Consider the following 13624-nt stretch of genomic DNA (forward strand, 5'->3'; position numbering starts at 1 on the left):
AGACTCACCTAAATAACACTATTTAGGCAAGAATCTTAACTATCACTTTATAGTGATTACATCTGTAGACTGAGTTGCTGATTATCAACACCGATTCACTCCTGGCTCAGCAACCTTACCTGAACAATAAAAACCTCTTCTCTGGAGTTGCACCAGATTTCAAACTTCTTGTTGTCTCCTTTCGCATTCTCGGTAATGCCCACCGCACTCATCTGAGAGACAGGGAGGAGGAAGAGAGAGAGCTGAACCACTCCTTCAAGGCAGTACAGGCATCTTATAAGCAGCCCTTAATTGCTGCCACAGGAATACTCTGGAAAATTCTGCTCAGTTGATGAAGGATTGGTGGAGAACTTCATTACTACATTCATTCAAGTGCTGTTTCGCGGCACAGGCACTTCACTCAAGTATTAACATTTTGTGAATTTTTAAAATGTTGACCACATGCAGCATTCTAACCATATTCTCTACCATAGGTTCCCTTCCCCATCCACCCTCCCCCCTCTCTGAACTTACACTGAGGGAGTGTTTGAAGCTGTAGGACGGGGCTTTCTCGTAGCCCTCGCCATTCTCTTCTCTCCTCTTACAGAAGAGCAGGGCCTTCTCGTGCAGGAACAAGTGCCTCTGCATGGGTTTGAACCTAGCCAAGTCCTTGACCTTGGCATGACCTTTCTTGTGCTCCGTCCACACACTGAAGGAGCCCTGCATCAGCAGGCGACCAAGCTCAGACAGGTTACCCTGAGAAAAGGAAAAGAAAGCCAGTTATTTAGCATAAATACACATGCAAGTGTAATTCAGGTATGCATTCTATATAGTTTTCGGGTTTTTATCTTCACATTTCTGAGTTGGACACTGTGTGTGTATGTAGAGATATACTTATATTGATACACTTTTCTCAGCATTGCTTTTATGTCACATAATGAGTGAGCCTCTCTTAAATCAAATATTTAATCTACAGACACATCTGAGAACAGAAAAGCCAAACTGAGGGCAACACAGCGCTGCATGTGTGGCAACTTACTCTGTCACATCTGTTAGTCAGCTTTCACAGATTTTCAAGCTTGAAATACACATGAATACATGAATAACAAAGTGTGAAAAAGGGAGATTACAGTGTGTGTGCAGGTGTGACTTTCATTCAAGCGAGTAAGAAGTGTAGTGTGCTATCGTGGTGATAGTGACATATTCAAATGCTTCTTCCTAGTGGAAAATGTATATAATTAATATGTAACTGCAACAACACAAGAACGCACAATGGGTCTTCACTGCGCAAATGCTATAGATATGATTTCTCTAACCTCATATCCTGTGATGGCGATGAGGTGCATGGAGTCATTAACGGCCTTCAAGATCCCCAGAATGGAGGAAAGTGCTGCCTGTAGGTCATCACAGCCATCACAGCCTCTACTGTACTTCAGTAACTCCTGGGAAGACACATGACAAGAGAGAGAAAAAGAGTAAGCAGTCCCTCTTTCTCACACACACACACACCAACACACACAACACACAAACACAAATATACCTCACCTTGAGCAGTAGCTGGTACTTGGTTATTCTCTGGACAGGTTTAAGGAGGTAGGAGTCCAAGCCCAGTTTATGTTCCAGCTTCTTCTGGCACTCCTGATACACACCAACACAATCTCATAAGCATACTGATGATTCAGTACTGCAAACTAGATTATTACAGGACCATACCAGCAATTTTGAATGTTTGCACATTTGACACTGCAACAAACCATTTTGCAGATGTTGTGAAAGTACTAAAGATTTAAGAGCATATAATCAAAATTCCGCAATTCTCAAATTTGAACCTTTGCTTGAAACACCAACCATATAAAGTTGTTGCCATTCATAAACCATAGAACTGACACTTGGCTGTAGAAAGCAAACCTTTCCACTGGGGACTTTATTCCTAATCTAATGTGGACGACTTTATTACGGTGATGGAATACTGGTGTGAAGAAAGTTAGGAGTCTCTGAAACGTCATTTTTCATATCGTAGTGGGATGAATGGAAATAATGGCTGGATAAAAGGGATCGGAATTCTAAAATACAAAAGCTTGCTTTGGGAAAACATTAGCAGAAACATGAAGTGCATACATTTCGTAGACATTAGGATAAACATGCAAAAATTACTGGTATGGTCCTTTAAAAGAGAGACAATGTAATGTTTTGGGTCTGTTAGGTCCTTGTGTCAGAAATCATTAAGAGAAGTACAAGTAAAGAAAAAGGGTAAAAAAAAATCACAACACTTAATCACAAATAATTCCTGGAACCCACTGAGCCTCCAAACTGATGAGATCTAACAGTGGAGGAGTATTTGCAAATGAATTTTTCCTGTAATAGGCTCATCTGTTATCAAAGCAACAATGGTAACAATGTTGCCTTTTTCACACCTATTTAGTGTTGCTCTAATTCACTGCCAGAAACTGCTCTCTTTCTAGAAATCAAAAAACATTATCTTTTATCTTAAAAAAAAAAAAAAAAAATCATGTTGATCTAGCAAATACGTAAAGTGTGACTTCTGCCCTGAGGAGAGTGAGATGTTAGGGTAAAGGTCAAAGGTGAAAGTTAAGAGGTCAACCTGGAAGAAGGCACAGTCAGAGCACTGTCTCCATAGGCTCTCGGAGCGAGGTTTGTTCTGGCAGTATGCCTCGTAGATCTGCAGGTCATTCATCTACACAGAGAAGGAGGGAAATAAGGAAATAAGGAAAAGCATCAGCAAATCACTTCATTAACAGCAGTGTCTAGTTCTGGAATTTTTTTTCCAAAACTTTTCATGCCACAGAATGAGCGCTTTTATTACCTAAATCTTTGTTTGGTTAGTGTCCAAACCACGCATTGGCGTTCAGGCCGCACATACAACCAGCGGATTGATACAATGGCAGCGATATGACAGAAAATATTTCCACTATTTTGGAAGTCAGGAGATTGAAAAGAGCATTAAAAGTGAAACCAAAATAAGAATGGGTTGTTTTTCAACTTTATATCACTGCTCAAAATGTTTATTGGTCTTTATGTACTTCATTCATTTTGGAGCAGTACACTCCCAGTCAAGGGTGGGTAGAGTACAGAAAAATTCTACTTGAGGAAGAATGCATGTACCCATCCAAAGTTGTACTTGTACAGTATGAGTAAAAGCAAGAGTAAGAGAGTATTCAGTCAAAAACACTGCTTTGAGTAGTGAGTACTAATTATATTTTTAGTTCTATTTAGGTCTGTTTTCACGCCATGTTATAAAATAAATAGTGGCTGTAATTCAAAAAGAACATTAAACCTCATTTATATTTGGTGTACAGACTATTCATCGACTGTCAGATACAGGTGTGGCCAGGGGTTACTCTCAGCAGCCCCTGATTTGAACCTCCATTGCCTTTTATTACACCAACAACAACAGACAAGATGGTGTATCATTTCCAAGGCAATGACTCTATGTCAGTGTTTCTGGACCAAACTTGGTGGATCTATTACACTCAAATGGAGCAAAAATAACACTGTATGGGTAAGATTCTTAACAGTGATCAAAAATGCTTTTAACTGCAGGACTGAGCCACCAGCACACATCAGGCAGTACACATGAGGCAGTACTGTAAAATACGCTTTGGTCTCGCCCAGCTTTTTTCCAGTGATGCCAGTAATTCACAGTTTGGTGTGAATTTTCATCCGTGCTTACCCTTTCTAAGAAGCAGCGGCCCACCAGTTCAGGGCAGTCAGTGTACGCTTCCAGTTCCTTCAAAAATGTCCTGCAGACAAACAGCACAAAACAGCTGTTTACATCCCAGAAATAAAATGCACCGGTTTTATTTGCTGTGTTTGTCCGACATAAGAAGCCTGACCTCTTGTGAAACTGGTAGATCTCAGGCATGTTGCCAAACAGGACGTCTTTCTTGGCAAGCAGGGTGCTGGGGATGAGATGAGCCATGGCTGGGTTGTCCATCTCTGCTGCATAACCCTGGAGTTTAATATTAGACAAGATATTACATAATGCAGACTATATTGTAAGCCCCCAAACAGACAGACAGATTTAGTCCTATGGTCTTCTGTAGTGGGGGTTTTCAAACTTTTTCATGTTCTGGAGCACAAAGTAAATGAGGAACAAGACACACACACAGAGAAACATTACCCATTATGACAGACTATATGCACTAGCTCTGTTTCTAGTTATTATAGACTAAAGTTAAACATCTGCACACAATATGAACACGTAGTAAAAGTATCATACCCTACAGAGATCCTGTCCTGAGGTGAGTAATAAACACACTCAGTGAAATTAAATAATAAAACTAAATAGCTACATATGATTCATAATGCATCTATCTGCTCTTCTTCTGTGTGTTATGTGTGGCATGAAGTTTACACAGGTTCACTGGGACGCTGGCAGCCAGTGAAGATGACACTCACCTCCAGCACACACAGCAGCTCCTCCACATACGCTCTCTCTGTCTCCAGCAGCTCATTCATCACATGGCTGCAGCGTGCACACACACACACACACACACACACACACACACACGCACACACACACACCACCACCAAAACAAAATTATTTAATATCCCGTATTTTCCAGCTTAAATTTAACACTGACAGTGTAAACTGACACACTTAATAATGTCAAACTGTTCATTGTTTTATCTATGGCTCTGGGTTTGACCTTTGACCCCTTACCGTCGGAGGACTGCCAGGTTTTCTTCTTCTTCTGAGAGGGAAGCATGTCTGGTGCCGCCGTTGTGCAAAGGAGACTCAGCCTGGATAGGCACATATACATATGCAAATTTCTATATATGACATATACATTACATATGTGACGTGCATATTTACACACAGTATGTATACATGAACAAACACACATGAATACATGTACACTCATTTTGATTGTCTCACTTTGACTATTAGATCATTGATTGTTATTGATGATTATGCATACAGTGACGATTAACCACTGTAAATAAATAAATAAATAAATAGCTTCATAATGTTTATTGCATTTGATAACATTCACTCATAATCAGTCAGTATCTTTTGATGCATTACCTTTTTGCAGATTCCATTCAACACATTGTCCTCAGAGTATCTCCTCTCTTTTCTCCTTTGATCTGAAGGGCAGAGAAGAAATCTAACTAGAATTGGCTAAAGTTTCTAAAGAAACTTTAAATCTCTGTGCCGAAATTGTGACCATGTTTTGAAACGTTACGCCTTTGTTTTGCTACGCACTGAAATTTGGTGGAATAATAATCATACAAGAGAATAAGATGTGTTGCCAAAGACAAGCACATAATTGTTATTTTCTTTATTCAATTTTGTCCTTTTTACTCTGCACTGAAGCATCTCTCCTTCCTATCATTCGTCCATGCAACTTCTCACAGACACCAGCACTATCTAGTTGCCCTGCTTACCAGGAGAGGAGAGCGGGGACTTGATCTCAGGCCTCGGTGCTACTGGTTGGACTGGTCTGGTCTGCTTGGCGGCCAGTTTCTTCAGGCTGACCCGTCTCTTCTCAAACATCTCCTGGACAGAGCCCTGCTTCTGGAAAACTTTCTCCACCTGGTCCTGATAGAAGAGCAAACACAAACAGTGATGTGGTGCTGAATTAAACGCTGCATCAGCTATGACACTGGTCGTCATCAGGGTTTGAATTTCACATCTGCCAAATCTGGGGACAATTAAATCCAGTAGTTAACTTTGTGAAATTACCACCATTATTTCTTGAAGGCTAGGTTCAGATGCTTTCACAAGCATCTAATCCTTTGAAACCTGAGCAAATTGGCTTGATTTCTTTCAAAAGCATAAAGGACAATGAGCGCTTTACAAAAAATAACCTGAAAATTAAAAAAAAAAAATGAAATAAAAATAAAAGATAAGCAATCAAGCAACCGAAAAATGAAACAACAAGAAAATCACATGAAAATTAAAAATTAGCAGCTTTCAGATCATTTCGTTTCTTTTCGTTTCCTTTTTTTTTTTGCCTTATTTACTGGTCATTTTCTTGTAACTTTTTACTAATTTCTTGAATTTTTTCACATAATTTCCTGCCAAGTTACTCTTTTCCTTTTTGCCATGTATTTGAAAGAAATCAAGCCAATTTGCTCAGGTTTCAAAGAGTTAATTATAAAGGTTATGACTATCACAACATCATTTTACACAGGGTGAGGCCACATTCTTTCATAGGATATAATGGGGTGGAAAATACAGATTTTCAGTTACTCGTTGTTTTATGGCTGCAGCATCATATCAAATAGAAGAGATCTTCATGTCTTGTGCATCATTTTATAGACATTTTCCCTGGAATTCAGCAGTGCATGTATGAGATCTTTGGAAACCTTGGGATCTCTAAATATAATAAAGCTCTGTGGGTGTGAACAAAGCTTGTGCACACAGCATGCATTTGCAATAAAGAGCCCACTTTTGGAAGCGGTAGAACTGATTAAATTAGACTGAATTTGTTACTGACCCTGAGCTGAGGGGTGAGCACCGCCTCGTACTGGCAGCAGATGGCGCTGAGGTCAGTGAGGGTGTGCAGCGGCCCGGTGTCCAGGTAACGCTCCAGCTCCTGCAGGGCCGCCTCCGCTCCATCCTGAGACTGGCAGCGGTCCACCGGCTGGCAGGCCAACAGGTAGATGCCCTCCTCACACCACCGCAACGCCTGGGGACAGGAACCAATCACAGCAACCAAGGATCAGAAAAAATATATGATCAGTTCATTTTATTAATGTCCCAAAGGGCAATTTGGTGTGCAGCGGCATAGAGGCACAAAAACAAATATAAACAAGGAGGACAACACATAACATTAAAAACAACACAGGTAACATCTACAAAAGTTAGCAATTACAGAATAAACATGTTAGTGTGCACCAAAACATAACCCTAGTGACTTCAGGCAAGTTGATGCTACCTGAATTGATATTACGCTCGGTCACATGACTGCAATCTGGCTCCAATTATAAGAGTATAATAGTTAAACTATTGAGATAAAAAAATGATTGATTAAAAGTAATATACACATCTCTCTATAGATATCTATATACACACACACCTTCTCCAGAGCATGGTGGAGCTCCATTGCTTTGAGGAGGAGGTTCTTCTTGCTCCTCAGAGTGGAGCTGATCTCCTCACACACTCCTCTCAGCTCACTGCACTTTGGCCTGATGCAGTCCTCAGCGTAGTGGGAGTTTTCTATAAGACTGTCACCTTCACTGGCCAGGGACAGGGCACGGTCCAACACATCCTGCAAACACACACACACACACACACACGTCACAAACACATACTGCACAAATGTGTACAGCACTTAAAAGAAACCCTTAACATTTTAAGCTGATATTGGTTATTGCATTGAGTATTTTTTATATTCTTCTGCCCATTGCTATTTATTCTGAAACCCCAATAGTCTGACACATGTCCCATTAGACCAAAGGCCCATTAGTCCAACAGCTTCTTATCCCAAAAAACAAATGCCCATTATTCCAAAACCCCAAACAGTCTGAAAAATGTCAACACCAAAAATGTTGTTAAGTTTAGGCCGGGGTTTCCTCAGGTTAAGGTTAGGATAAACAGGGTGGAGGCATTTCTTAGCAGGGATGCAAAACTTGGCCCGCAGTCACTCTACTCCACAGTGTGTATTTTCAGAGCAGTGTGTGTTTCTTTTCAGGATAACAGTCCATTGGACCAATGGCATGCCACTGCTAACTAGCTAGCGCTAGATAAAGGAATTTCCATTAAAGGCCCACTAAAATATTGTACTGGGTGCATTACTCCTGTAAGAACATTAAAATGATGAACAGCAATGCTAACAAGCCCAAGACTCAAGAACCAAAGTACAAACAATTTTTTTAAATATATTTTTGCATACGGAAACACGTTTAGTGTCATGAATAAAAAAAATGAAATGAAAATGCTTTCACAGTTTAACAGTTATAGACATAGACAAGTCCATAGAGGGCCATCCATATGTACAGTAAGTGTAAAGACGTGCAGGGATGCACTCCACCAGTCACCTTCTCAGACTGAAGTAGCTATATATATATATATATATATATCTATCAGTCTAACTACCACGTACCACCCCCACTCATCCAGCACATCCCAGTACATGTGGGAGGGGCAGGACATCACACAGATTACATCATTAGAAATATGGCTTCAGGATGCAGCAAAGACAAATGCTGAGCATGTGTTTTTACTCACAACTGCAATAGGATCATGAGTATGAGTGTGTGTGTGTGTGTGTGTGTGTGTGTGTGTGTGTGTGTGGGTGGGTGGGGGGGGGTTAGGTATACATGTCCAATATTATTGTTACAGAAATATATATATATATGTATATTTTTAATAGCACACTTTCATACAACTTATTAGGGCATCAACAGAAATTTACTGAGACAAACTTAGTAGTGAAGGTTTGTAAAATGAGATTACCATCAATGTGAATATTCATATTTATTCATATTGATGGTATATGAATAACTTTACTTACACAGGCCTTCTCCTCATGGCTGCTGAGCTCTCGGAGGACGTGGTCAGCGTGGGCGGGGCTTATGCTGACCTCAGAGAAACCACACAACCGCTCCAACATCACATCCAGCTGGGCACGCACCTACACACAAAACATACATATTCTTGCTTATAGCAGCTATGCCATAGACCTTTCTTCCACAGCAGCCGCGCCTACATGACCAGCAGGTGGCAGTAATGACAGTAGTTAAGGTTCTAACAGAGCCGCGGTCCTGGTGTTGTGCATGCTGGCTAATTAATGTCATTAACACACCTAATCCACTGGTTTGTAATGTAGTGCTATTTATCTAACTGTTCAAAAACTACATTTCCTTCCCTTTGATTCCACTCACTTCACGGAAGTGCTGTTCAAAATGGCGGAGCTGCAGGCACTGTTCAAGCTTGGTGCGGTGGCGCTCCCAGAAATCGTCGAACGCCGTCTCCGTCTCATCCAGCTGACCCAGGAGTCTGCGAGGGAGCGGGAGAGGAGAGAGGGTTCAGTCATGTATTCAGCCATGGCGTCTTTATCATGTCATGTGTTTCCTCATCTCTACCTCTGTACGGTGGCCAGGTTTTCCAGCTCGTCATGGCTCATGCTGTAATCAGGGTCCTCCTGCAAAGGTTCGTTGATACACCCCAACAGTCTCCCTCCCTGAGACAACGCCACCTGCAGGTCCTCCTGAAAACAACACACAATGATGTTTTTTAGAAGGTAAGGCTGTAACAACGGAAGATCGAAAGAAACAAGAGACAAGAGAAGAAAACTATCTACAGTCAGGTCCATAAGTATTTGGACAGTGACACAATAGTCATAATTTTGCCCTTGTACAGCACAACAGTGGATTTGAAATGGAGTAATCAAGACATGATTGAAGTGCAGACTTTCAGCTTTATTTTAAGGGGCTGAACAAAAATATGGCATTAAACTTTTAGGAATTACAACCAGTTTTATACATTGTCACCCCATTTTCAAACAAGGGCTGTCAAAGTTAACACATGCCATTAATTTAAGGCCTTATTAAAAAAAATAAGGCAAATTAACACGATGTTGAACTTTCAAAGAATTTTGACCCTTGACTCCGTGTGGGCTGCTTTATTCTGCCTTGTTTCAATGTTTTTACCTCTGCCAATAAAGTTGGACAGGGGTTACATTTTTGCCCCATTCTGTTTCTTTGTTTGTTAGCAGGATATCTCAAGGAGGGATGGATTTTTTCATATTTTTTCACACTTCGTGGCTAAAGTGGAGCATGGCTTCACTTAAAACTGCAGTAATCTTCAAACAGATTCATGCAACATCATAAAACTCTCCAGTGTATGTACACTGGCAGGAACTTGAATTGGAAATGCAAACTGTACATTTCATGAGCACCTTATATAGGAATAAAACTTATGAAGTAACCTCAAAGGAAGACATTTAGATCTCTTGGCTGTCAATCTTTTGGTGATCACAGACTGACCAGATTAGTAAACATGCACATGCTGTGAGCAGTTTACTGATGCCTTGCTACATAAAAACTCAAAGTTAAATCTTGTAGCCATTTGGTGCCACCAGTGCATCTGATTACACTAACAAGAAATGATTTCAGCTGGAAGCAAATGAACCTTGTTCAGGCTATGTATTATGCTATAATAGGATGCATACTTGACTATCAAGAGGAAGACATAAACACACACTTTTGTTTTAACCTTAATTTTTCCTATTTTGATATTCAAAAAGATCTGAGGGATTTTTATTTCCAACCAAGGTAATAAAAAGTACCACATTTGAGAGACATAACATTAGTTGCATGCATCTCCTAGTGTGTGTGTGAGAGAGAAACAGGAGAAAGTGGGAGGTTTAATTGCCTGAGGAACACAGAAAAGCATCTTCTAACCTTCATGTGATCCTTCTTCAAGGTGTGTGTGTGCAGCAGGTTGGTGGTGGCCTCGGCATCGTTGGGCAATTCGGTCTCTGCAAGCTCAGTGCCAAACGCCTGCAGGGTCTGTGCTGTGGTCTTCACCATGAGGGCGAATGCCTCGATGGCCTGAGGAAGACATAAACACACACATTAATACACACGTACACAAACTGGTGAAAGCACATAGACATATAGTACAGTTACAGATGCAGGAGTACAGAGTCATTCAATTTGTTTTACTGCAGTGGAGAGTTTTTTTGCTAATTTGTTTATCGTCTTTTTTCCCCATGTTTTTGAAAGAAGTTGAGTGAATTCTCTCAGGTTTCAAAGGGTTGCTTGCTTCCAGTCTTAAGCTATTTGTCCCCATGAGAAATTAATTTAACTGCCCCATAACTGAGACATAAATTTGGCAAAGCAAACCCAACACTCATATTTTGTTCTCCCCTCTCAGCCTTCCATCGCTTTTCATTAAATAATCCTTGCTGTTTTCACACCATAGTCATTTTTATTTAACCAACACTGTCTGGTGGACTAAAATAATCTATCCACCACTGCAAATATTAACCTGCATTTGGCAGTTGCTAATTTGCCATCCTGATTGTGATGTATCAACATATTCTGCAGTACAAGCTAAATGTATGGGGTGTACAGAATGTGTACCAAAAGGAGATAAAGTGTGTGTACACACAGTGCGGTGTGAGATCCAGGTGTCATGGCAGTACTCCTGCGTGCCCCCCAGCTCTGTGGTCAGTTGTGCTGGGTCGATGTAGGCATGGAGCTCAGTCACCGAACTCAGCATCACCACCTGGTCGACACACAGCAAGGCAACACGTGATCGCTCATATTTTGTCATTATCACAAAAAGACACTGACTCCCAAAAACATAGGGTAGGAGATACTATACCTTCATTTTAAACTCATCCTTGTTGAACTTGAAGAGGAAGTCCGACAGAGTCCGCTGGAGCAATGTAGTGGGACGCAACACCAGAACCAAGTGTAAGTTCCCTGGAAATGAGCCCTGAGAGAGACACACAGACCGAGATGAATTAGGTTTACATGAAGATGATCTTCTTCTGCAGAAATTATCTCCCAGTGACAGAAAAGGCTGAGCAATGAATAGAAAACAAGGGTAACTTAACTAGATTCACTCCCATTCATGGTCAAAAAATATTTGAATACAAGGCTTATATATACTTTCACTAAAATGACTCACAGTCAGACCCACAGAGAACAGGCGGTGACATCACCTGCCACGAAAGACCAGGCACCCTACTTTTCACCACTAGAGGTCAGCCTTCATACAGATTTGGGTTTGGCATTTAGTTACTCTTTAAGAATGATTTTGAGCAGGACACTTGGACAACACCGACTAGTTATTGTATTGCATATAAGTGATACCAGACCCTGCAAAATTCAAAAAAAGAAAGGTTTCTATAATGGTGTGAATAGGTATCTAAACTCATGTTGAAATAAATCTTTTCATCAAGTACAGTGCTACAAGTCTAAAACAGCATGTTCACACAGGAAGGTCAGGATTCTCCATCTGAAGTAAAAGAAGCCACATGAAAAAATAAAGACAAGAGACAAGAGCCAGCAGTATTTCTCCACTTCTACAGGTTAAAAGTGTAAAAACTGCCCTTACACAAACAACAGCCGGAGAAGCCATTGAGTCATACGGCTAAATTGGTCAGGGCACTTTAGAAAGCTCTGGGTGAATTGCTCTACCCTGTTAGGGACTATAAATCGATGTGGGGTGACATACATGCACACATAAACACACACTTGAGCCACACATAGAGCCAGCGGCAATCTCAGAAGTGTGGGACAAGCACATGAAATCCAAACACCACCATAAATAAAGCCTGAAACATTTTGAAAGCGTACAGAATGCAACAGAAAATGGTGACAACATCCGAGACAGGAAGAGAGAGTGTTTCTAAGCTTAAGAAATTGGGCAGAAAAGCAGATCCTGGTGGTTAGGCAGTATATTACATCCTTGATTGGCAATCTGAGGAAAAACTACAACATAAAAAAAGATCACAGGTATACTGGAAATACAGAGGCCCAGCTGAGGAATTAAGAAAAGAACTGGAGGATCTAGCAAATTGGTTAAGTGATATTAATGATAGGGGTTTAACTGTATAACAAGAAACAATGCACTTAAATGAACTGTTTTTCTGATGTGACCTATTGTTGTGTCAGACAAGCAGGTTTTTTACAATTTAAAAATAGCTACAGTTTTTGACTGCCTTAGACCAGAGGAACTTTGTCTTTATTTGTTCAGGTTTGTATTTTATTCTTTTCCTCCATTGTTTGAGAAAAGATTCATGAGAACAACAAAGGCTGAGTCCTAACCCATATGGGAAGTGAGGTTCACCATAAAGGACACACTGATTTACATTCAAGGATCAACTAAGGCCTTAAATGGACCCTTAAATGGACTCTTTATTGTGTGACAGAGTCATTTGTTTGCTCAATCAGAAGGTACTAAATTGGTTCCAGTTGAGTCAGTCAGGGGTTTAGTTTTCAAGGGGGCTGTTCTTCACTTAGGACAAAAAGGAGAGCAGGACTGCAAATAAAACACAGGGAAACAGCTAACCTCAGGCTTGCCATAAACATGTTGACCACCCAGGCTGTATCCTTAATATGTAAAAGACCAATACAGGTGAGGTGAGATGCACCATCAACTCTTTGATTCAGTCACATTGTTTTATAAAACCTATTAGTTCATATAAAAACAACTTTGTGCTTGCAGAAATTGAATGCAGTAACAATCTATGACATGGTACATTAGCCGTTTAAAATTAACACACTTTTCTTTTCCACTAAAGCTGCTTTAACCTAGTTTGCAGCATTTAAGAATGCGTACAGTGAAAGGTCTGACTGATGATGCTGACCTGCTAGGTTTGCTTGTTTGCAGATGTTGACTGGATCTTGCTGACAGTATTTGGGATGCACCAATAAGGAAAATCTGGGCCAATACAATAGCTGATTTTTCAGTCACAACAATAGGCAAATGCTGACTCTCTGTCTATCTATTTAACTATTTTTCTCTAGTAAATACATAATGCACTTAAGATGACTTTGCAGTGATTATAGATTCATAGACAATCTGTAATTCACAGCTCACATATAACTAAAAATGTCATTTTTTTTTTTTTTTTTTAATTTTAAATGAAGCAAATAAATCTGTTGATTACAAAGCCACTGGACACATAGATATGAGGGCAAACTTTTATTAACA

The 13624-nt window shown here is 40.3% G+C and overlaps 1 protein-coding gene across 2 annotated transcripts in view; it reads right to left on the reverse strand.

Annotated features, from left to right (window-relative positions):
• mcf2la (mcf.2 cell line derived transforming sequence-like a) overlaps positions 1-13624 on the reverse strand; it is an 82828-nt gene that overhangs the window by 13687 nt on the left and 55517 nt on the right. For both annotated transcript variants that reach the window (XM_030068847.1, XM_030068837.1), the window contains exons 5-23: positions 11285-11398; positions 11069-11185; positions 10357-10506; positions 9037-9161; positions 8836-8950; positions 8466-8585; positions 7029-7220; positions 6447-6638; positions 5392-5545; positions 5030-5091; positions 4664-4743; positions 4399-4465; positions 3834-3949; positions 3671-3740; positions 2582-2674; positions 1525-1617; positions 1296-1421; positions 514-735; positions 120-212 (exon numbers count right to left, since the gene is read on the reverse strand). In XM_030068847.1, coding sequence (XP_029924707.1) covers positions 120-212; positions 514-735; positions 1296-1421; positions 1525-1617; positions 2582-2674; positions 3671-3740; positions 3834-3949; positions 4399-4465; positions 4664-4743; positions 5030-5091; positions 5392-5545; positions 6447-6638; positions 7029-7220; positions 8466-8585; positions 8836-8950; positions 9037-9161; positions 10357-10506; positions 11069-11185; positions 11285-11398 — 2301 coding nt within the window. The remainder of the gene's footprint in view (positions 1-119; positions 213-513; positions 736-1295; positions 1422-1524; positions 1618-2581; positions 2675-3670; positions 3741-3833; positions 3950-4398; positions 4466-4663; positions 4744-5029; positions 5092-5391; positions 5546-6446; positions 6639-7028; positions 7221-8465; positions 8586-8835; positions 8951-9036; positions 9162-10356; positions 10507-11068; positions 11186-11284; positions 11399-13624) is intronic.

This window comes from Myripristis murdjan, chromosome 2 (genome assembly GCF_902150065.1).
Source record: "Myripristis murdjan chromosome 2, fMyrMur1.1, whole genome shotgun sequence".
Classification (NCBI taxonomy): Eukaryota; Metazoa; Chordata; class Actinopteri; order Holocentriformes; family Holocentridae; genus Myripristis; species Myripristis murdjan.